The sequence below is a fragment of the Ursus maritimus genome, unplaced genomic scaffold (genome assembly GCF_017311325.1).
Source record: "Ursus maritimus isolate PB19 unplaced genomic scaffold, ASM1731132v1 scaffold_11, whole genome shotgun sequence".
Classification (NCBI taxonomy): domain Eukaryota; kingdom Metazoa; phylum Chordata; class Mammalia; order Carnivora; family Ursidae; genus Ursus; species Ursus maritimus.
The window spans coordinates 2,468,631-2,494,740 of record NW_024423453.1 but is presented as its reverse complement, the minus strand read 5'-3'; the positions used below and the strand labels follow the sequence as shown (position 1 = coordinate 2,494,740).

At 33.0% G+C, this 26,110-nt stretch overlaps 1 protein-coding gene across 2 annotated transcripts in view; it reads left to right on the top strand.

Annotated features, from left to right (window-relative positions):
• Nucleotides 1–26,110, top strand: part of TBCK (TBC1 domain containing kinase) — a 201,409-nt gene that overhangs the window by 35,035 nt on the left and 140,264 nt on the right. For both annotated transcript variants that reach the window (XM_008689397.2, XM_040626208.1), the window contains 3 exons: nt 13,358–13,472; nt 14,972–15,045; nt 23,054–23,195. In XM_008689397.2, the coding sequence (XP_008687619.1) occupies nt 13,358–13,472; nt 14,972–15,045; nt 23,054–23,195 (331 nt within the window). The remainder of the gene's footprint in view (nt 1–13,357; nt 13,473–14,971; nt 15,046–23,053; nt 23,196–26,110) is intronic.

Below are 26,110 nucleotides of genomic sequence, written 5' to 3'. Positions count from 1 at the left end.
CCATTAAGTTTTGCCATGGGATTGCAGCAATTCACATCTTCAGGCTCCACTTCTATTTCTAGTTCTCTTGCTATTTCCACTACATCTGCATTTACTTCTTCCACTGAAGTCTTGAACCCCTCAAAGTCATTCACAAGGACTGGCATCAACTTTTTTCAAACTCTTACTCATGTTGATATTTTTACTTCTTCCCAGGAAGAGGCATGGAATGTTCTTAATGGCATATAGAGTGGTGAATCCATTCCAGAAGGTTTTCAATTTCCTTTGTCCAGATCCACCAGAGGAATCACTATCTATGGCAGCTATGGCCTTATAAAATATATTTCTTAAATAATAAGGCTTGAAGTTGAAATTATTCCTTGATCCTTAGGCTAAAGAATGGAAGTTGTGTTAGCAAGCAGGAAAATAACATGAATTTTATAGTCCATCTCCTTCAGAGCTTTTGGGTGATCAAGCTCATTGTCAATGAGCAGTAATATTTTGAAAGGAATCTTTTCCTCTGCAGTAAGTCTCAACAGTGGGCTGAAAATAGTCAGTAAACCATGTTGTAAGTAAATGTGCTGTATCCAGGGTTTGTTGTTGCCTTTATAGAGCTCAGGCAGAGTAGATTTACCATAATTCTTAAAGGTCCTAGGACTATCAGGATGGTAAATGAACATTGTCTTCAACTCAAAGTGAACAGCTGCATTAGCCCCTAACAAGAGAGTCAGCCTGTCCTTTGGAACTTTGAAGCCAGGCATTGACTTCTCCTCTCTAGCTATGAAAGTCCTAGAAGGCATCTTTTTACAATATAAAGCTATTTCATCTACATTAAAAATTATTTAGTGGAGTCATCTTTATGAATTATCTTGCTAGATGTTCTGGACTACCTGCTACAGCTTCTACGTCAACACTTGCAGCCTCACCTTGCACTTTTATTTTATGGAGATGGCTTCTTTCCTTATTAAACTTCTTGAGCCAACCTCTGCTTTCAACATTTCTTCTGCAGCTTCCTGACATCTCTCAGCCTTGACAGAATTGAAGAGAGTTAGGAACCTTGCTTTATATTAGGCTTTGACATGAAGGAATGTTGTGGCTGATATGATCTTCTATCCAGACCACTGAAACTTTCTCCATAGCAGCAATAGGCTGTTTTGTGTTCTTATCATCCGTGTGTTCACTGGAGTAGTACTTTTAATTTCCTTCAAGAACTTTTCCTCTGTATTTACAACTTGTTTAACTGTTTGGTGCAAGAACTCTAGCTTTTGCCCTATCTTGACTTTCAACATGCCTTTCTCACTAAGCTTAATCACTTCTAGCTTTTGATTTAAAGTGAGAGATAGGTGCCTCTTCCATTTGAACACTTAGAAGCCACTGTAGGGTTATTAATTGTCCTAATTTCAATACTGTGTCTCAGAGAATAGAAAGGCCCAAGAAGAGGGAGAGAGTCAGGGAATGGCCTGTCAGTGAAGCAGTCAGAATATACACAACACTTACCAATTGTTTGTCATCTTATATGGGTACAGTTTGTGACATCTAAAACAATGACAAGAGTAACATCAAAGATCACTGATCACAGATCACCATAGGAAATATAATAATAAAGAAAAAAATTTGGAATATTGAGAGAATTACCAAAATATGACACAGAAACATGAAGTGAGCAAATGTTGTTGAAAAAATGGCACTGCCAATAGACTTGCTCAACACAGTGTTGCCACAAAACTTCAATTTGTAAAAAAAAAAAAAAAAAAGGCATAATATCTGAAGTGCAATAAAGCACAGCACAATAAAATGAGACATGCCTGTAATAAGTTGTAAGAGTTCCATATCTCCCCTAATGATGGCAAAATGGTCATAACAACTCTAACTTCATATCCTCACAGTCTTCCAGAGAGGAGCAAGCCATTTTTATCAGTTGTTATTTAAGTCTTGGGATTTTCAGTCAGACCAATTTAAGAACAATTACTGTGGCTAGGAGAAAGTGATTGATGAAGGCCTGAGTCACATTTCTACTCCTAAAGACAGAACATATAAACTAAGGAATATAGGAGGGAGATGGAGCCGGAAATGAAAATTGTAAATTGTCTTTGGAAGAAGGGGGCATGGATGCCAGGGAGGGAAACAATAAATATCCACTGTATTTTTAAGGTATAGTAACTGATGCTGAGAGCAGTTCCTTTAACACACCTGTCACAGTGATATAGCTGGAGCTCAAAACCTCTCTTTTGACTTCACTGTCTATACTGTTAAACACTGAGAGGCCATATAATGTAGTGGTTAAAGACCAACCTGCTGGGTTTGAATCTCACCTCCACCATTTACTCGCTTGGTTAATTTATGTAACCCCTCTGTGCTTCTATCTTATCACCTTCTAGGATAGTGAAATAATAGATGTGAAATAGTTATATCAGCACTGATAAGTATGATTTATCTAAGTGTTTCCTATTAGTGGCTGTAGTGGTAACAGTATTCGTATAAGTACTATAATATACTAAATGATTATTGGATATTATCAATAAGCATTCCTTGTGGAATAGTCATAGCCTATCTATGATGACCAGTTATGATTTAGATTATGATTAACCTATGCAATGACCATTACATACTTCTTCATTAAGTACATATGTTTCAGACACTGGGCTAGGTGCTAGTGAATCTGAAGATGAAAATATAAAGTCCTGAGGTGCCTGGGTGGCTCAGTCATTAAGCATCTCCCTTAGTCTCAGAGCGTGATCCTGGCATTCTGGGAGTGAGCCCCACATCAAGCTCCTCCACTAGGAGCCTGCTTCTTCCTCTCCCACTCCCCCTGCTTGTGTTCCCTCTCTCGCTGGCTGTCTCTCTCTCTGTCAAATAAATAAAATCTTTAAAAAAAGAAAATATAAAGTCCTAATCTTTAGAGAGATTGCTGGCTAGTGAGTAGACAGAGTTATAATAAGTTATAATAGTTATAATATATACAATATATATAATATATTATAATTACGATATATCATTTTTTGATAAGTGTGTACTAGAAGAATATGCAAGTTATCTTGGAGACGTAGTACCTCACAGCCAGGAGAATCCAGAAGAGTTTTACTAAGGAAATAATGCTTGTGTTGAATTTTAAAGAATGTGTAGGGGTCATCCATGTGGACCAGATAGAAGGGCAGAGAAAACAGCATGTGCAAAAAGGCGTTGATATGTAAGCAGATGAATAAAGCAGATGTAGAGCGTCCATGGGAGGAGAGGTGAAGGAGATGAACTTGGAGAGCTAACTAGTAAAAGCATCCATCAGAGAGCAATGAGATTGCTTTGTCTATTTTTCTTTATGAAACAGTTTTGGAGGGTAGAAGTGGGACAGTCTTGTTTAAGATGACAAGTCATAAATATAGGTTGCTATTTCAGACAGTGACTTAATACGAAAACAAAGTGGTCATATGAAGAGTGACTGATACCCTACTTATAAATTCCTCCCAGATTACCTAGGAAAGAGAAAATGTGGTTTTCTCTCTTCTAATCATCTAAGTTAGTGAAAGTCGTAGCTCTCCTCTGCAAGCAGTCTGTTTCTGGTCAATGCATACTGTAACTGACCATATGCTGACTGTACTTCCTCTGTTCATGTTAGTGTGTTCACTAGCTAGACATTTTGTCAGTTGTGGGTGTCACCTCTCTTAGGTGACAGGACATAAGAAAAGCATTCGTGTCTGCTTCGTACAGCATTTACATCCGTGTCCAAATGCAGGTAAGGGCTTCAAGATCATCATGATAATAACTGGACATTCCCAGATCTGCCAGATACATCTTAGACCCAAACAAACAAACAAACAAACAAAACAATTTGCATGTTTTAATGTGCTTCCTATTAGTTTATGCCACAAATTTTCATTTGTTCTCCCATAATGACAGTTTTAAGAATATGACACTGATTAAAATCTCGGACTCTGTATTATTGTTTATTTCCTTGTGAAATTTCATTGTAAATGTGTCCACCACTTTCCTGGCAAAAAACTATATTGTGCTTAGCTATTAAAAGTCTGAAGGAGAAAATGTCCTTCAACAGATGAATGGATAAACAGGTTAGTAAAATACTAACTACTCAGCAGTAAAAAAAAAAAAAAAAAAAAAAAAAAAAAAAATGAACTGGTAATGCAGGCAACAACATGGATGAGTCTTAACATCATCCAGAGTAAAAAAAAACTAGATACAAAATAATGCTGTAGTGTTCCATTTATTTGAAACTCTTGAAAAGGCTAATTTAATCTAGAATGATAGAAAACTGGTCAGTGGTTGCTTCGAGCCACGGGTAGGATATCGAGATTATCTGGGAAGAGGAACAAGAGAATCCTTTCAAGGTGGTAGAAGTGCTCTGTTTCTTGACTATGGCAGTGCCCGTAGTCATATATACATTTGTCAAAACTCTTCTAGTGGTACATTTAAAATGAGTGGTTTTTATTGTATGTAATTTAGCTAAAAATCATTTAAGAAAAATATGAAGGAGAATTACTCTGTTTAGTCAGGTCATGATGGAGAAAAACAAGTCCCCTTGGTGTCACGTGCATCTTTATAAACAACTATACTAGTTTCTTATGGCTGCTGCAACAAATTATCACAAACTGAGTGGCTTAAAACACTGGAAATTTATTCTCTCACAGTTCTGGAGACCAGTAGTCAGAAATCAAGGTGTTGACAGGGCCCACTCTCTTTAGAGGCTCCTGGGAAGAATCCTTCCTTGCCTTTTCTAACTTCGGTGGCTATCAGCATTCCTTGGCATCTTTGGCTTGTGATCACATCACTCCAGTCTCTGTCTCCATCTTCATATCTCCTCATTTGTGTGTGTCTCTCTTATAAGAACACTTGCTATTAGATTTTGTGTCCAGCTGGATAATCCATGATGATCATATGCAAAGACCTTTTTTTCCAAATAAGGTAATATTCATAGGTTCTGGGGATTAGGATGTGGACATTTTGGGGCATAGAGAGTGGGGCCCCATTTAGACTACATCAACTAATATTATTATTCATTAATGGAAGGCTTTTCTATCAGTTAGTAAAATAGAATTGTCCTTCGCCTTTTTAAACAGTGTTCTGCTATTATTATGTGATTCTGTGTGTGTGTGTGTGTGTGTGTGTGTGTGTGTGTGTGTGTGTTACACATACATACACACACTACTCTCTTTTCTATAGCTTCCTGGAATTAATCTAACTTTCCTTGTGTCATAGTGTTAAGATCAGAGACTCTAGTTGAAGTTTAGGAGAAATAGAACTGACATTCAGGTGATTTGTCTTGGGAAAAAGAAACTATGTAGGTAAGCAAAGCTCCCTAGACTTCTACTTTAGGTTTGAAGACAAAGGCCCAACTATTAATGTTATCTTGCTTTATTCTGTCTTCTTTATAATATATCATAGGAACTTTGCAAGGTTGATAGAATTTAATAAGTAGTTAAGAATAAAATTTGAATTTTTTATATTCTTTGATCAAAATAGCATCACTGTATCACCCCAATTCTGACAAATAGAATAGAAACTGTGAATAGGAAATTTTCATCAACCAAATCTCTTATAATTTGCTTAAGACAGACCAACACATCATTGAACTGAACATTTCAGTTTGACAGACTTTTGTTTGCCCTATGCTGTCTTGCAAACACGGAACTAAACATGTGCATAAAATGCAGGGCCTCTCCTGTTCCCTTGTTTGTTGTGATGGGTTGGGGGTAGGGTAGCAGATAGCCTAAAAGGAAAATGTTAATCTCAAATCAAAATTCTGAACAATAATAGGAAGTTGTTCATTCTTTTTCAGGCTGTAATATGTAAATAAATTTAATAAAAAAAAAAAACTTCAGAATGAGCTAGTACTGATCCAAGCAAACACGAGCCACCATAGGTTCTGCCTTAGAGAAAAGTTACAACTTTATATGGTCCCAAATGCTGCCAGGGCCTGGGAAGTGAGATCTATTACCCAGTGTGTTTGCACTGCCAATATTAGTAACTATGGTGAAAGAAATGTTTTTGGAGTGTCTGTGCCAAGATAGTATAGCTGCTTGGGAAAAGAAAAATTGATGTTGCAGAATTCACCAGCTCACCCTGGGATCCTCCAATCCTGCTTATCAAATGTCTATTTTTTTCTCACAGATAAATTAGAAAACCATTTTGCTGATTTTTATTGTGTCATGCAAATAGTTGGAGAGCCCAGTTTACGATCTTTGTTAATTTATGGAATGCAGATAGAGAAATAGACGGTAGGTAGGTTGGTAGCTAGGTAGGCAGGTAGATGGATAGATAGATAAACAAAATGTTACACAATTTATTATAGAAACCCTGGGGGGGTTTTGAGAAGAACTTGGGCTTTTTGTTTACTTTGTTCTGCTTATTCTGTGCAGGACCAATAGCTCATTGATCTCCATTCAGCCCCTTTTTGGTGTTACATTTCCCACTTTATACATCTGCAGACTGAGGCAGGATGAAATTGGGACATTCTCCAAGCAAAGCAAGTCAGTGACAGAGTCTCCTGGCTTTATGTCTGAACCTCAAACCACTAGACTATGCTTTCCATATGTATTTTTGATCTTATCAAATTAAGTTTGTGATGAGAAAGGAACGTTATCTAGTATTCGAGTTGGAAAATTAATTCTCCAATTTATTGTATCCCATTGAGAATTAGTCACATTCCAGATTTATAGTTTTCAACTTTTTTTCTTTTTTGAGTGAGAACCAAGTTGTAAAATATGCCTAGTCTCACAATTTAGGGACAGATGGACTGATTTTTTTTTTAGGCCTATTACAAAATAATCTTTAAGCAGTTAATCAGTGCAACTTCCATTTCAAAACATCTGAAGCAAATGAATTATTAAATTATTAAATTTAGCATGGATGGTTAACCTTTCAGGCTAAAACATGTGTACCCAGTATTGAAATAAGTTATTTCCTTTTTCAATTTCAAAAACTTTCTTTTTTTCTCTTTAGAAAAAAAAAATTGCTCTGTTAAATAGTGCAGTATTTTTAACAAAATGTTAAAATTTAATAAGTGATAAGTGGAAAATTATAAGAGCCTCAAAGACATTAGCTCACCACCGAAAATACCCCCTTTCCAAATTCAGAATTAGAGACCAGTGAGCTATTAAAAAGTATATACTACTTGAGCTCTATTGTCTTGAGGCTACAAAAGGAGAGTTTAGGTTGAAGATAGCACAGGGTTATACAGTTGTATTATTATCTGAACATCAGTCATTAGTATTTCATTTTTCCTCTTTATTTCCTAAATCACACAGTAGTTAACTAGTTTTCATCTGTGTTTACTCTCCCTTAACATTTTACTTCAGGCTGATACCAAGTAAGGAAAGTTTTAGACCAAAAGGAAAATTTCTGTGGGAGTGATCAGGTTTTATAAGGTGAAAGAACATCTTGAACTCATAGAATCCAGAAGTGTGTTTCCTCCCTTGGTTTGCTGACAGTATGGGTATTTTGGCTTGTGGAGTGGCCCTTAGAAATATCATGGATTATGGATCAGAGGAAATAGCATATGTGGTTTTAGTTACCACCTATTGTGAATGACTTCCAAATCTATCTCAGCAACCCTGACCTCTTACTCTCTTTCTTGGCCTCTGTTTCTTGCAAGCTGAATCACATCTCTTCTTGGAAACATTGCAAATACCAGAAAGAACTGATGGTTTGATGCTGATAAGTATTTATCCTTATTTCTTTTTTTAACACCTTTATTGAGGTATAATTAATATACAAGGAAACTACAAATATTTAATGTATACATTTGAGTTTGGATATATGAATACACCTGTGAAACCATCACTGCAATCAAGGTAGTAGACATATCCATCACCTCTTAACAGTTTCCCTGTGTCCTTTTTATTTTTGTGTGTGATAAGAACACTTATCTACACTCTTAACAAATGAGATCGACCTTCCTAACAAAATTTTAAGTGGGCAATACAGTATTGTAACTATTCACACTATGTTATACAGCAGATCTCTAGAACTAGTATTGCACAACTGAAACTTTAAATCAATTGATTTTCCTCTCTCCCCATTCCCTGGTAACCATTTTCTTCTCTCCCCAGTCCCTTATAACCGTTGTTCTATTCTCTGCTTCTATAAATTTAACTCTTTTTTAAACCTTATGTAAGTGGAATCAGGCAGTATTTGTCCTTCTGTGTCCAGCTTATTTCACTTAGCATAATGTCCTCCAGATTTATCCATATTGTTGCAAATGGCAGGATTTTCTTTCTTTCAAAAAAAGCCTCTATGTCAGCTTACAAGAAATCAACCTTCTATAAATGAGGCTGACACTGTTGATCCACTGCAAGTGTAATACTTTTTTGAGCTGTTATTTCATTAATGGTGAAGAATTTAATCTTGTTATTTGCACCCTCTTGTACCATCATGGGATGTCATTGCATACATATATTGAACACCTATTGATATATGTTTATTGAACTCCTACCTTACAGTCACTGTGATAGATATAAGGATTACAAGTTGAATAAATTAGTACCTGCCTCAGAGTACAGTGATTTATTTACTTTTATCTGTTTTGGTTTCACCAATGTAATAAATAACTGTTCATGTTTTCTTTTTCTTGTAACACAGAGGAAATGGATGATTAATTCTCCTCTGCTAACTTAATTATTGAGTTCTATTGAAATTCTGTTGAATTCAGTTGATTTAAAATTATCAGTTTATAAATCTGTCTTTCCAACTATACTGTAGGTTTCTTGATTATAGAGATCAGTTCTTTCTCTTGATATTCATGGAGCCTAAAAACACAGCAGTGTGAAAACACAATACCAAGCAGCTAAAAGCTATTTAATTGATATGTCTAAATATAAAGGAAAGTGTTTTAAAATATCTTCTTGCTTTATTAAAAATTATTAAGCATATTATTTTGAAAGATACCTTTTGGCCATATCTATGTATTTATACTCACCAAAGATTTTTATGCTCATTAAACTTTTCAGAGTATCAAGGACAATGGTAACAAAGTAAATGCTACCCTGGCAGTCTTTGGGAGTAACAGTAGTAACTAAAAATTTTAAAAGGAAGAGAATATTTTCTGACTTGAAGTTTCACTTACATTTTCTAGACTAGTGATGGATTTCTTTATTAACAAGATTCTAACTGGGGAATTGTGTAGGATGAAGTCCTATTATTCCCCTGCCAACATCTTTTTTTTTAATTGTGTGACTCCCACTCTCTTAATCCTAACTCTCCTTCTGGAGTCTGTTTGCAATTAAATGTGACACGCTATTACTGGACATATGATTTCTTTCTTTTTTACCTTGCTGTTGTGTTATAATCGCATTGGCTACTTCAAAAAAATTTTTAGAAAGATTTTGTGATCTAAATTATTGGCAGTATTAAAGAATATAGTTTTAAAAGCAAAAAGTATACAGAATTTCACAAATACTGATTTCTCCTCATTGTAGAAAATAATGCTATCTTTTTCTTCTCCTTATACCTTATATTTTAAAATACATTTTAAAATTAAATCCCAAGAGTACAAAAGGACAGATAAGCAATTCTGATTTACTCTGATTTATACTGAAGAATACGGAGTCCATTAGCTAAATTCATGTTGTAGTCTCAAGTAATAGCTAAGAAAAGGTTTGTGATGAGCTTCAGCTTTCCTATGTTTGAATTTTTAAAAATTATTTCAGCATATATGTGCATCAGCTCGATAATAGCATGAATGTGCTTTTTGACATGAAAGTATTTTCCAGTTATATCTTACAATCAGGGAAAGCAAGTAGACAAAGTTGAACATGCAATCTTCTGTGTTCAGCTGTTTCAGAACTGATTTAATGGAAAAATCGCTTTAAAGGTTTGGTTTTAATTTCTTAAGACCTCTATATTGAAGCAGTGAGCAGCTGAGGTCCTCTAGTGTCATAGCTGAATATGGCATCAGCTTTTAAGATTTTGTGAATTGTGTGTGTGCACGTCAGAGAAAGAGAACAAGCACAAGAGAGATTCCTACTGTAGACTTGACTCACAGAGCTGAATGAACTTAGAAAACTAGGTTCTTATGTTTTGTTAGTCAATTTCAAGGAAAGTTTTTCTTTCTTTCTAAAAGGTGAGACATTTGCATTCTTTCATATGCACATATTTATCAATGTTACTATACTTGTTTTAAAGTTTGGGAACTTTTCCTTTCCATATTTGGTTTCTTTTTTGAGGGTGTTATGAAAACTCCATTAATTTAAAATTGTTTTTGTTTCACATATTCCCTGTTTGCTTTAGAGTGACTGTTGTGGCTCTTTAATATGTGGGAAACTATTTGATAAAGATAGTTTAAATGAGCATTTATAAATAGTAACTTTTATTGTTTCTTTTTTACATACTTCATGGAGAATATCAATTTATTTTAAAATATGGCTGACAACCAGTGATTATCTGACATTTGAGAAAAAAAAAAAAAAGTCTGAGAGAAAAAGAGCCAAGGGAGGAAAACAAACAAAAAAACTTACCCCAGAGGAAATGAAGATAACACATTTCCCCCCCCTGAATCAGCAGAATTCTAGTAACTATCCTCAGAGAGACTCAAAAGAATAATGTACCCATACCAGAGAATAGGATCTATTGAAAGGAACAACTACAGAACAGAAAAGAATCTGGAAATTAAATAATAGAAGAGATAGGATTAAAGGCTGTGCTTACAGGAAATAAAACAGAAAGTTGGTTTGGAGAATGGATCTAAGTTTTACCTGCCCACTAAGAGTTCTAACTAAAAGATACAGCAGAGTGAGAAAACAAAGACCTAACAAATTAACTTTTCCTTGTTAATTCTTCTGCTAATAGAACATGTAAGTCTTCAGGTTAAAAGGGCACACCTATCGCTTACTAACATAAATGCACAAATGCCCACACTCTAGACATACTGGACTAAAATTTTATAAGTTTAATGATAAAGTGAAAAAGAATCTGAGGCTTTCAGAGAGGAATAACAAGGTATCTTCAACAAAATTATATTGATACCGGACTTCTTACCATTAATGAAGAACACTTAAAGACAATGGAGAAATCTTTTTCCAAGTTTAAAGATAAGAATAAGATATTTTAAGACCTGTCATACTTTAAAATGTCCTACTTATGCCACACTTATGAAAAATTTTCTCATGGATGTATTCTAGCCAAATAAAATAAAAATAAAAAACAAATTATAGGAGGTATAAAAATGATACTAGCTGATGATAATCTTCATGAATAGTTATAATCATATAATTATAGTATCTATTAAATCCTGATGACTGAGACCTTTTCGCTTGAGAACTAGGGGTTAAGGGGCTTAGGTTTATATTTTTTCCTTAGTTCTACAGTGAATATTTACTAATCATAGTATGGCAATGTGACACTCACTTCCCATCTGTCTCAGAGTGAAAGTCAAAGTCTTTACAGTGGCCTAAATGGCCTGCATGATCTGAATCCTTGTTATTTCTCTGACCTCATCTCTTAACACATTTCCCTTGGCTCATTCTACTGCATGCATAGTGGCTTCATTGCATTTTCTGAACTGCTGTGCAGTCTCCCAGTTCAGGACTTGTTTACTGTGCCCTCTGCCTGAATCACCTGTTTCCCAGAGAGCTACATGTGTTTTTCACTTCTTTTAGATTTCTGCACAAATGTCACTTTAGTGAGGCCTTCCTTGATCACACTCTATATGTATTAGCAACCTGCTACCGCACATTGTCTCTTCCCTACTTTTTCTCCTTAACACTTAATCACCATGTCATATTATATATTTACTTGTTTATTCATTTAGCCTTCAAGAAAGAAATGTAGATTTCTTTTATTTCATTTATAAAATTTGATAATGTAAAAATATAACTAATAAAAATCAGGAGTTGGGAAAGGAAAATGGGAAAGTTGTAAAAGTATGTTAATTATATCATCTTGCATAGCGAAGACTTAATTATATTAACTAAAATTCTAACCACCAGCAGAATTGAAAACAGAAACTGCTAAGGGTGGATCCCTCTGTAAAGTCAGACTAGAATGAGAGGAGAGGGATTTTCGCTTTTCATGTCTTGTTCTTTCTTATGGTTTTAATTTAGAGGAGGGAGTCAAATTGCAAGTATTTTTTTTGAAAATTTTATTCAGCTTACTTTTTTTAACATCACATTTTTTGAGCTATACTTTACATACTTTAAAATATAACCTTTTTAGTGTACAGGTCAGTTAGTTTGACAAACTCAGTAGTGTAATCATCATCAAAATCAAGATAACGGTAAAATTTCCACATACTCCTTTGTAGTTAACCTGTCCCTCCAAGCAAGCCCATGATACCAGTGACCTGTTATTCCATCCTTTTACTTTTACTTTTAATTTACATCTTTTATTTAATGTGGGTTGCTGATAGCCTGAATACAATTGAGCCTTAATTCCTATCCAATCTGACAATTCTTAGCTTTGAATTGGTGAGTTTAGATGTTTACATTTACATTTAATATAATGATTGATACATCCTAATTAAAATCTGTTGCTTTCTAATTGTTCCATTTGTTCTGTGTTCTTTTTTTCCTTTTATTCTGCCAGCTTTGGGGTTGACTTTTTTTTAAATAATTCCATTTTATCTCTACTGTTGGCTTATTTATATCTTTTTTAAAAATTACTTTTAGTGATTGCCTGCAGATATTAATTTAATTTTTAAAAGTCTAATTCAAAATGGCAAAAAAAAAAAGTGGGTAGAAAAGAAATCTATACCAAAATGTTAATATTGATAGTTTGGGAGATTGGGTCTGAATCCATCTGTCCTACTTTTCTGTATCTCATTCCTGACTTCCCATATGAATGGTGCTTGATTTAAAAAAAAAAAAATGGAAAGAGATGAAGAGAGAGAGATACGGGGCATCACGGTGGAAGATGGCTTAGAAAGAATTAAAGAGAAATGTTTGATAAATCGTAAATTGCTGGAGGTTGTTTTGTGGATTGATATAGAAAGTAACCTCATGTAAATCTACCATAAAATGTATTTTAGCTATTTTTCAGGGACTTAGGCATTTTGTCTTGAGCAGGAATAGTGGTTTTCCTTGACTAAGTTCTGCCACGTATCTGAAACTTTTCTGATAATTTGGCAAAGCCAAACCTGCAGAAGGTTAATCACAAGCCACCAAAATTCAACTCCCTTCCTGGAAAAAATAAATACTGCTATTAGAGTAGCTTTAGGAAACTGTAGGATCTTTGCCAGATCAATTTTGTTGCAATCAGAAAATCCAAAATATGTATATAGTGTATATTTTATAAATTGTATAGATTGTATTTTCTTTGAATAGAGGAGGAATAATAAAAATATAACTGAATTTTTATACCTTATTTTATTCTTTAAAATAGATTTTGTATCTGCTTTGTAATTGATCTATTGATCTGTGACCTTTTGTTTTCTTCGTAGCTATTCAAAAGTTCTGTGCATTGCGTTTGAAGTACTTCAAGGTTTGCAGTATATGAACAAACATGGTATAGTACACCGAGCACTGTCTCCTCATAATATTCTTTTGGACCGAAAGGTAATTGTCAAATAATACATTAAATATTTGTTTGTTGTTTGTGGTTGGAAGCTACTGAAATCAGACCCACTTAGAGGGACCATAGTATACAAATATGTTTTAATAATATTCATAATGAAGTGGCTCTATGAAAGTGATATCTTTGTGGTGGTTAGAAAAAAAGCAACTATCTTTAAATTATATAAATCCATGTGTTTTTCACATGTATTATTCTTTTTTTCCCCAAGATTCATCTTCTAACTTCATGTTTGGTTTTTCCTTTCATTCGCTTTCTGAAAAATAGGCATGGTAGCTTCCCAGTCTATTCTTCCTCTGAATTTGCTTTCATTTTAAGAAAGTTCTCTATTTACATAGAGTATTTTTGTTATAACACAGCTGCATTGTATTTTCTGCTCTTTATTTTTCTTCTTCCCCATTTTTTCTTTTTTATTTTATTCTCCATTTATCTTCTTTATTTACCAGCTGTTCATACCAAGCTTCTTTTCTTATTGGAGTGCCACTTCTCTACTTGGAAATCTTGTGGGAGATTAATAAGAAGCAGGTCAACCTCTATAAGAGAGTTATGGGTAGCAAGATTAGATATGTTTTCAGGAATAATCATACTTTCATTTTTTTTCATAAGCACATAAAATAGTTTTGAGAGATATTTTTCTGGGGAAGTAGTTTTTGTAGTAGTAGGATTATTCTTTTCCTCTGATTTTCTCCCAGACTTTTACTACAATTACCCTATGATATTAAAAATCATAAAGTAGTACTCATTAATTTCATTTTTGTAGCAGTGGAGTATCTAACCAATCTGAGTTGTTTTAATATACAAACGTTTTATAGTGCTGGGAAATAAAATTCTTGAGAAAAAGAAAACAAATCTTAAAATCAACTTAACTTTTTTAAAAGTCTTAAGTATCTAAAAGGAGGAAAACTTAAGAGACTTATAAAATTTATATTTGCTTTTTATTAAGAACCTCACTTTTGTGATTATTATGACTTTCTCAAACACTATAAAAATTGTTAGAAATGTAGCAGATTCACTAATATCTTGATTTGTGAACTGATCTTTTCAAGTTAAGAGCTCCCGTGTCAGGTTTAAATTATAACATTATGAATGGACTTGAAGTCCTTGGAAAAAAATTCTTTTATTAAAATTATCAAAAAATTTCTAAGCAGGGATTCAAGACAAACGAGAACATTTCTGCTTTTTTTGTTTTGTCAAAATACCTGGAAAATATAAACAAAAAATTTTAAGTGTTATTTGTTGTTCTGAGATCTATATATAAGTGATATATGTGTATGTACATACATACGTACACATATGCCTATACATATATTTGTAATGAGTATAAAGCAGGTTTCCAACATTGGCAAATACTTTTTAATAAAATTATGGTAAACTAAAATTATGGTAAATTCATTTTTTCTTTATTTATGAAATGTATAATGATACTTTTTCCTGCTACTAATATTAAAACATTTAATAGTGATTTTTATTACTATTATTGTAGGGACATGTTAAATTGGCTAAATTTGGACTTTATCACATGACAGCTCATGGTGATGATGTTGATTTCCCAATTGGGTAAGAATGTGTTTTCTTTTTTTCTGAGTTATGTCTTAAACTGTGTAATATTTGATAAAATATATATTTCATTAATTATTAGTTATATTACTTCCTTACACAAAACTAGCTTTTCTTTATTAACATATTTTACTTTTCCATATACTTTTAAAGAGTAGACAGTTTTTCCCAGTGTCCAAAAGATATCTAATGTTTATATTTCATTGAATTGGCAGAGAGGCTAACAGATTATTGACCTTCTTCATCTTATAATGCTTACTAATTAATTTCATTTCACCCAGAATTAGTTAAATTTAAGGCAAGAAGGCTGGCCAGATTCTTACAGTGATAATGGGTGTTCCTTAAAAGACTGAGAAAAAGCATTCTCATAGTATGTTCTACTCTTTCTAAATTAAATTCCTTGGTCCATAAGATATAATTGTATATTAAGAATCAAGTTAAGTCATTGTAGGTATCAGAGGTAATGGGGTAGAGTCTACACCTAAAAGTCTATGTTTAAGTTTGGAGAGGTGTATTTGATCATTTCTGCTATGGAAGTCCAGTTTATGTTGGCCTCCAAGACAGGAAAGTTTATTTTATCCTGTTCTTAGCCAGATGCTTTTGATACAGATTTTTGTGTTACATTTATTGTGTGGTCGCTTTTCAGACATTTTAATAGTATAATTCTTTTATTTTTTGAGTGTTTAATTTTGGCATTATTTTCAATACATAGAAGTTTCAAAATAGTACAAAGAATCCGTATATAGCCCTCACTCAGTTTTCCCAAATGTCAACATTTCACTACATTTGCTTTATCTCTTTCTTTTTTCTTATACATATAGGTGTATGTGTATATTAATATTTTTTTTGAATCAGTTAAGAGTAATTAGTGCATATGATGCCCTTTTACCCCTAAATACTTCAGTTTGTATTTCCTAAAGTAAGGAATTTTCTTACATGACCACAAAACAAATATGAAAACAAGGAAATTAAAATTAATGTAATACTGTTATCTAATCTAGAGACCTTAATCCTATTGTTCAATTGCTTTGTGATTTTTTAAATAATATCCATTTGTGTTTTGCTCTTTGGGCTCTCTAAAATCATTTCTGTCACTCCATTACCAAGAATTGTGGTTTGAAGTCATGGAATGTGTTTCTATAGGAGAACATTGCTTAATTAGATGTTTTTAAAAAAGGACTCATTTATAAATTACCCTTTTTACTTTATAGGGTAGATTATAGGTTTCTTACCTAAAATTTTTGTTAGTTAGGCCATCGCTAGTAATCTTAAAGTGAGTTGCTTGTTCATCCCTTCCTTTAATTATTAAGAAAATATTTATTGAGCACCTGCTCTTCTGGCTGCTGGATGTGCAAAAACAGATAAGATAGGTTCCTGTCCTCAAGAAGCTCATCGTTTAATGGGAAAATTTTCTCTTTTGATGGCCAACTTATTAAGGTACATAAATTAATCATCTTAAAGTTTTGCATACCAAAACTTGTGGTCATAGGAAACAAACAATTGTTTTCCAAGCATGAAAACAATATTTTGTAAAAATAGCCACTTTTTATTTGTGGGGGGAATAAAAACCCTTTTGAGTATAATAAAAATAAGTCCACAGTAAAGCACTAGTATCTTCTTTCATATGTGATAATTGCCTTTTGAAGTAACTTTTAGGGAGCAGTAGTCTGACAGGAAGTAAATGTGATTGCTAATTCTTCATGTTGTCTAAATCAAGCTGTATGAGAAAGAACTCCAAAAACATAATGCAAACAAAAATCACTTTAATTTTTTTTTACCTTTTACTTAAAGATGCTTTAGGTTTACTAGTGACGAATGGAAGAAAGGAAGTGATTTTTTGTAAAGCACATCAAGCATTTTGAAGAACTACTTTTGAATTTAAAATGCTTGAATACAATTGGTCTTGTGTGCCATTTGGTCTGGTTTACTTTGAAGTCTTGGACCCAAAGGGTCTGACCAGAAAGTATCAAAGAGCAAAATGTGAAACATTAGCCAGGAAAAATAAAGTGATCAAACAGCTAAGGCATGAAAGAAAATATTTACACCAGAAAAAGCTTGCAGTTGATTCAAAAGACAAATATTAAGAAACAACAAAGTAAAATGTTAACATCTGTTTCAAAATATTATAAAGAGTTAGAAATTGGACATTCATTTCAGTTGGCCAGTAGCTTAATACCTTGTTAAAAGATCAAACAGATGATGAAAGCCTCACCAGCCATACAGCAAAGTTCTGGTAATTTTCTTTGAGTGTTAAAATGCTATGCTAAAGAAGAGACAGTTGTTAAAAAGAGATAATCTACATTTAAAAACAATCCTAGGATTTTTTTTTATTAATTAGTGTAATCAATTCTTGATTAGAAGGGAAATGAGAATTTTTGGAGCGTGGGTCACCTCTATGCCTCTAGATATCACCAGTCAGAAATCTTGGATTTAACGATTTACTTATAGTATTACTTGGCCTTTCACTACCCACACCATTATTTTTGGATAAGATGTGCTGGAAATCAGGATTAAAAATAAACAATTTGCCTTCTAGATGTATCATGGTTATGATGATTAAAAATACAACATTGCATTTATGTCATATTTTCCATTTTTATAAAAATAGTACCCATTAATATTTATAATAGTTTTGTGAGATAAACATTATTATTCCTGTTTTCAGATTAAGAAACCCTGATCACATATAGAATATATGCTAAAATTGAAACTAGAATACAGGTATTATAATATCAAGTCCATCCTTTCTCTACTAGGTTTCAGTTGTCTCCAGAGATGTCATTTAAAAGAGCAATATGATCACTTTAGAGTAAAATGACATAATACAAATTTGTATATGAGAGAAATATATGAGCAAATTAAAAGTAGATATTAGTATCATTATCATCATTGCATTAAAATGGAAAGAAATGTAAAAGCCTAATTTACCCATTTGAATTTAAGTTATATTCTGTGACTTAATTGACTTATATCTTACATGTAAGTAAGTATTGGCAATCATAGTGTGAGGAGGAGGCTGCAGAAAAATTCAGAAAAGAAATGGAAGTGATATTTGAGTGCCTGCGTTACATGTTATTACATAGATGTTCCATATGCTTAAATATATTTTGATTACAGTCATTATCGCAGGGTGTCATAGTAATCTAATCGCCGTAGAATTGAAAAATCCAGATAATTGTGCTCATGACTAAATTTAATGATAAATGAAGAAAAGGTATGCACGTATGCAGTAAGGCAGAAATCCCCTCATTTTCATTTCTCTTCTAAAGCTGTTTTGTTTCTTTTGTTTCTAGAGTATAGGATTTAAATTTAATAATTGTCAATATGTCTGATACTTATGTACTGTCTACTTAAATTGTAAGGAAGTCTTAATTGGCATTTTTTATAGGAAATGTTATTTTTTTAAAAGATTTTATATTCATTTGAGAGAGAGACCACAAGCAGGGGGGAGGGGCAGAGGGAGAAGCAAGACTCCCCATTGAGCAGGAAGCCCAATATGGGACTGGATCACAGAACCCCAGGATTGTGACCAGAGCCAAGGCAGATAGTTAATGGACTGAGCCACCCAGATGCCCTAAAAAAATAACAATTTTTTTAACAAAAATTTACTGAGCATATCTTATTTTTAAATTTTATTGGTAGTTGTTGTGGGCTTATAAAAATGAGTAAGATACACCAGGGCCCTCAAGTTTGTTTGTTTGACAGGAGGGTAAACTTTTGTATACTAAATATAAACATAAACAAAAACAAAACATAAAAATGTGTAGTATTACATATTGTGTATAGTCTATTACATCATATATAAAACAAGTAAAATAAGTATCATAATCATCTGAGAACTATAAGAAAGATACAGATAAAATACCATGGGGATTCGCTGAGAGGAAAAAGAATTTCCATCTCAGCAGATCAACTTAAGGTTTTATGGAATTATTCATAAAATGAATTCGTTAGAAAATGAAAGTTAGAAGTTTGACACATTTTATAGAATATAATGTTTATAAAGCCTTTGTCTTTTTTATTAAATAGCTTACATTTATGAGTTTAGAAGACAGAAGACATTAACAGTGTTTTAGTCTGATAGGAAGTTATTTTATACAACAATATGATTTTCTTATCAATTCCTTTATATTTTCCATTGAATTTCCTGCTAAAAATTTTTCTGTACTTTTTATAAATACAAATTTTTATCTTCAGTGAAGTATTCTGAAATTAACCTATAACAAATTTCTATAACATCTATCACCAGAATATAGTAATGTACTGAGAGACAAAAAGAAATGCATCTATAATAAAAACAGTTCAAAGTTAACCTAATCAGGAAAAAGATGAAAAACTCAAAATGCACAAAATAAGATATGGTAATGGAAAAATAACTGCAGAGTTAGAGAACTTTAGAAGACTTGATAAATTATTTTTTGCTTAGCTCTGAGCAAATTTGAAAGCTAGAATAAAAGGAAGGGAAATACAAATCACCAAAACTTACTCCCAAAGAGAATTTTAAAATCTAAAAACACCAATTATAGAAATGTAGAAGAAATTGCCTTTCCCCACAGAGATACCTGGAGTAGACTCAGAGGCAAATTCTACCAAACCTGAAATGAAAGGTTAAATTTGTTGCCATTTAAATTATTATACTATACATTTCAAGGTTTTTTTTAAAGGAAAAGCTTGCAGATTATTTTTGGATAAACTAGTCTAACATTAATCCTGGTCTTCCCATAGATACCACATAAAATGTTTAAATATAAATCATACTCCTATTTGATTATTTATTATTATATAGTAAAATATGTTATATTAATATTAAAAATCCTAAATAGAAAAGTTAACAATAACCAGAAGCTTATAGAAGATGCTATTAAGTGTGGTTTATTCTACGAACATACGGATTGTTTAGGAGATCTGTAAACATAATTTAATGGGATAATATATCAGAAGTAAAAAATCAAATAATCATTTCTGTGGTTTCTTAAAAACATTTGATAGATTTATTGTAATGTTCTTGATTAAATTCTTAACAAAAAGGGACAATGTGAATATTTCACCCATCTATCTATATCTGCCTATTAGTAGATAGAGATTAATCTCAACCCAGAAGTTAGTAGGTTTAAACAAAAATATTTATTAACACCACTATCATTTGCCAGTGTATATCTGGTACTAATGAATGCAGTTGGACAAGGAAAAGAAATCAGATATAATAAATGGAAAAAAGATAAAATTTTCATTTTTAAAAATGAAATCACTAGAAACAAAAATTCCAGGAATGCAAGGTTGGTTAAACATTAGGTAATTAATTAATGTATTTAAGTTCATTAGCATATAAAAGGAAAAGAATCGTGTTATCTTTGTAATAATTGCAGAAGAGGTGTTCAGAAATTTTCAAAATTTATTCATGATTAACACTGACAGAAAGTTCTGCAAAGAGACTATACTCGTGAGAGGTTAAAACTATTTTTTAAAGATGAGGATCAAGACAAAGATGTCAACTATCACCAGTTATTTTCATATTAGCAGTTTTACCACATAAGGCAGCAAAAGAACTAAAAACTATAATTATAGAAAGGAGGAAACAAAATGTCACTATAAACAAATCTTTGCTTATCTATAAAGACTGCTCAAAAGAATTCTCCCATAAATGCTGAGGGTTTAGCGAGGTTGCTAGATACAAAATTAATACAAAGAAGTTGTTTACATATCAGCAAAGGAATATGAAATACCTAATAAGAATCTAAGCAGGTATTTTACCTCTGTGAAAGCACCTTTGTGAAAGAAATATAAATCTTTTTAAAAAGACATTATGAAAGCCCTAAATAAATATAGAGATACCTGTTCGTAAATTGTTAGGGTCGGTATCAGAAAAATGCCAGTTCTCCCCAAGCTGTTCTACATTTGATCTAATTTCAATAAAAATTCCAACTCTGTGTGCGTGTGTGTGTTTGTGAGAGAGAGAGAAAGGGAGGGAGAAAGAAAGACATTGACAAGATAGTTCTAAATGTATATATATAGAACAAACATCTGAAAAGTACCTAGACACTCCTGCAGAGAAATTAAAATGTGTGTATGGGGGGGGGTTGGGGGGGCGGAATTCAATATTTTCTTATTTAAATTCAATTAATTAACATATAACATATTGTTAATATTAGAGGTAGAGTTCAGTGATTCATCAGTTGCATATAATACCCAGTCCTCATTACATCACATGCCCTCTTTCATGCCTATCACCCAGTTTCCCCATCCCCCCACCCCTCTCTTCCCCAGCAACCCTCAGTTTGTTTCCTGTGGTTAAGAGTCTTTTACCATTTTTCCCCTTCTCTGATTTCATCTTAATTTATTTTTCTCTCCCTTCCCCTTTGCTCCTCTGTTTCATTTCTTAAATTCCACATATGAGTGAACTCACATAACAATTGTCTTTCCCTGATTGACTTATTTCGCTTACTGTAGTACCTTCTAGTGCCATCCACATCATTTCAAATAGTGAAATTTCATTTTTTTGATGGCTGAGTAATATTTCATTGCATATATACATACCACATCTTCTTTATCCATTCATCTGTTGATGGACATCTGGGCTCTTTCCATAGTTTGGCTATTGTGGACATTGCTGCTATAAACATTGGGGTGCAGGTGCCCCTTCGGATCACTACATTTGTAACCTTGGGGTATATACCTAGTAGTGCAATTGCTGGGTCGTAGGGTACCTGTGTTTCCAACTTTTTGAGGAACCGCCATACTGTCTTCCAGAATGGCTGTACCAGCTTGCATTCCCACCAACAGTGTAAGAGGGTTCCCCTTTCTCTGCATCCTCGCCAATATCTGTTGTTTCCTGACTTGTTAGTTTTAGCCATTCTGACTTGTATGAGCTAGTATCTCATTGTGGTTTTGATTTGTATGTCCTCGATGCAGAGTGATGTTGAGCATTTTTTTCATGTGTCTGTTGGCCATTTATACGTCTTCTTTGGAGAAGTGTCTGTTCATGTCTTCTGCCCATGTCTTGACTGGATTATTTGTTCTTTGGGTGTTGAGTTTAATAAGTTCTTTACAGATTTTGGAAAAAGATGTGTGTGTTTTGAGAGGACTTTGTCTTAGCAATTATTGGCTATTATTTGTATAATGTTCTAGACTTAAGATAGTATAATGGTACAGTGTCAGGCAAGTTTACCAGTGGAACAAAACAGGAAACCAAGATGCAAATCAACATGCATGTAGAGATTTTATTTGTGGTAGAAGCTGGTACTATGGAATAGTTGGGGGAGAAATAGAGTTTTCAATAAATGGAATAGGGCTCAATTGATTGATTATCCACATAGGAATGGAACTTCCAAAATATTCTTCAAAGTTTGGTCAAATAAATTAAGTGCATTAATACAATGAAATTATTGGCAGTTTTCAAAGAGAATAAGGCAATCTATACTTATTTTTATGGAATGATCTCTAAAACATACTTTAAGTGAAAAAACAAAGGGGTGCAGAGTAGTATGTATAGTATGCTGCCCTGTAGGGCAGTGGTGATGGGTGGTCAGGTTTATCTGTATAAGTATGTATGGGTTCCTGAGGTACAGAAATGGGAGAGAATCTTAGTTTTCAATTTATGTATCTTGGAAGATTTTGACATTTCTACTAAAAAGAATACATACTATTTTCCAAGATAAAATGTGCTTTAAATAAGTGTAAGGAGAAGACAGGTAGTAAGAAGGAAAGGAAAATACCTGAAAACAGAATGCTGTAAGACGGCAATGTGTTAAAAAGAGGAAAGCAAAGAAAGGAATTAATGCTTCAGAGAGACACAATAGTTTTAAAATTATTTGAGTGTATATATATTTTCTTTTGATTTCTGGACATGAAGACCTACATTATGATGGTTAGTTTAGAATTCTTCCTAGCAAAAATTGTTAATTTAATTGCACTGGACTTTTACATAGATCTTATCATACAGATAGTAAAAATGTAGTACTACTTTTCTCTCTTTGTAGTAATTACTCATTTATTTAATATATCATTGTAGATATCCATCATACTTGGCACCCGAGGTAATTGCACAAGGAATTTTCAAAACCACCGATCACGTGCCATGTGAAAAACCATTGCCGTCTGGCCCCAAATCAGATGTGTGGTCTCTCGGAATCATCTTATTTGAGCTTTGTGTGGTATGTATAAAGAAATATTAAACTAATAAAAAGAAATTGTGTGCTTATTAGAATAAGTTTTCCAATAAGAAAGCTATTTAGTAATATGTTTTTGCTTTGTGGATTGACTGGATATAAGGGGGGAAAAAGGCTTAGGTCTCAGTATGACTTGTTTAAAAATCCTATTTGACGGGGCGCCTGGGTAGCGCAGTCGTTAAGCGTCTGCCTTTGGCTTAGGGCATGATCCCGGCATTCTGGGATGGAGTCCCACATCAGGCTCCTTCGCTATGAGCCTGCTTCTTCCTCTCCGACTCCCCCTGCTGTGTTCCCTCTCTCACTGTCTGTCTCTCTGTCACATAAATAAGTAAAATCTTAAAAAAAAAAATCCTATTTGACAATTTATTTGCTTATCATTTTGGTATCTTTATAAGTGTTTGTACTTCACTAAGTATAAAGAATTTGCACTGTACTAAGTATAAAAAAATTAACCAGTTCTAGAAAGGCTTACACTAAAGCTGCTTACACTCTTTGATATGTTCATGCTCTCCCTTTCTGTGGTATTCTTTTCTCCCTAAATACCTTCTTCTCTTCTGTTCTCTTATGTTTTCTATAAGATTCACTTTATAGTTGAGTTGCGTTTTGTGAGATCTTTCCCAGACATCCTCTGTATTTATTAGGGCAAAGACTAAGCTGCTATTAAAAAGAAAGAAATTAAAAATGTATTAGCTTAAAGAACATAGATGTTTTTCTCCCTGATGTAACAGTCCATGTCATGAACAAACCTAGGCTATGGCTCTACCAATCTCAAATGTCTGGTTTCCGAAGTTGTTTCTTTATCGCCTTTTTGGGCATAAGGGAAGGAGAGACGTGAGTTTGTGGCAACTGTTCTTTAAGAAGATAATCTAAAAGGGCAAATATCAACCCTTTACTTTTCATCGGTGACAATTTACTCATGTGGCCACATTGCATATCTGTACAAGGGAGACTAAGAAATACAGTCTTTAGCTGGACACGTAAATATTGAGAAAGAAGATGAGAATGGATTTGGAGAGACAACTAACAGTCTCTCAGTCCTACTTTCAAATACCTGCCAGCATTAGGTCCTTATCTTCCTTGCTCTCCTCTTCTATTATAGCATGTGTCACATTTATGTACTTTACTTGGACATTGAGGTCTTTAGAAGCAGAAATTTTTTGTCTGAATTGTATAGTAGTTAGAAAAATTAAATTAAATAATATATATATAAAGTACTTAGTACAGTATGTTACATAGCAAATAGTCCATCAGTATTACCTTTTATTATGAATATTAAAATATTTTATGATTAAGAAAAATATTTTATGATTATGACTTTAATCATAAAATATTTTAATATTCATAATAACATGGCAGCTTTATATACTGGTACTGCTTTTTCTAAGGGAAAATACCATTTTACTTTTCATTGGTATGAAATGATGGCAAATCTCATTTTTGTTTAAAATCATAGCCTAAATGAAAAATCTTATTGGAATGTGAATGTGAAGTATATGTAAATGTAAATGCGAAATATATAGCTTTTCCTTTTTTTATATTACGCGTATCTAAACTCTTTACTAATGATCAGGACATGTTTTATATGAGTAATTCAATTCAACAAATGTAGATGACTATTTACTCTGTGTAGCATCATGACAAATGTAACAAGGTAAACTGTGATTAAGACACATTGTCAAAGAGCTTATAATTTAATTCAAGTCCATGAACTTTGAAGATAAATGCAGAAGAGCTATGTGAATTCCAAGAAAGGAAATATTAATTTCATAATAGGAACTTCATTGACATTTTAAGTGATACTTAAGTTTAGACAGTCTAGTTTTAGAATAGCATATTGAACATAAGCTTAAATCTTCCTCTACCTCATCAAACCTTTATAATTGATATAAAATATTAAGATATAAATTAATAGCTCACTAACAACTAAAAAGGGAAATTGGGTACACTAGAAATTCTAGAAATAGAGGAAAAGCTATACCAAAACAGTTTTGCTGGGAAATTCTTGCCATATCACCAGAAGGCTGTACAGCCCCTCTGCTACCCAGAAGTTTCCATAGTCCAAACGATGTATAGGTGAGTACATATCTAAGAAATACCAAACACCTAAAACAATACATCTACAATACTATACATGCTGTAAATACATATACCTGCAATAAAAAAGAATACCTGCAATAAAGAAACAAATAGAAGAATTTACACCATTGAAAGGACTTGAAAAGTATGTGTTCTTTAGGAGATAAAGGAAACAATTGAGTAATTCTCTCAGATTATGTCACAAAGAAATAAAGAGATTGAAAATACAAAAGAAATTTTGAAAGACATGGTAGATCCAGATGTTCTAATATCTGTCGTTTGGTAGTATCAGAAGCTGAGAGTGAAGTTCTTGGTTTGAAAGACCCACCAATTACTTTGCAGGGCAAATCAACAACAACAACAACAACAAAATCACAATGTATAACAACAACCAACACCTAGAAATCATATACTAAACTTTTAGGAGATAACCAATTATGAAATAATGGGTAACATTTATTAAGAACTTTTCAAAAGTCAGGTACTTTTCTAATCGCTTTATTATCTCAATCAATACTCACACCAGTCTTATAAAATTTATCTAATTGTTATCTTTAGTTTACAGATCAGGAAATTGAGGTACAGAGAAATTAACCAACCTGTCCTAGTTACATAATAGTAAGTACTTAAGCAGATTCGTACCCTTTAACTATATCCAAAGCTGTACTCTTAACACGCCAAGCTGCCTTTACTCAGCTCTGATGACTTTATCAGTATTAATGAGAAAATCTTAAAATGTGTCAGAAAGAAAAGATATACTACCTACCAAGAATGAGATTGGCATTAAACTTCTTGGTAGCTTGGGTGTAAGAAAACAGTGGCAC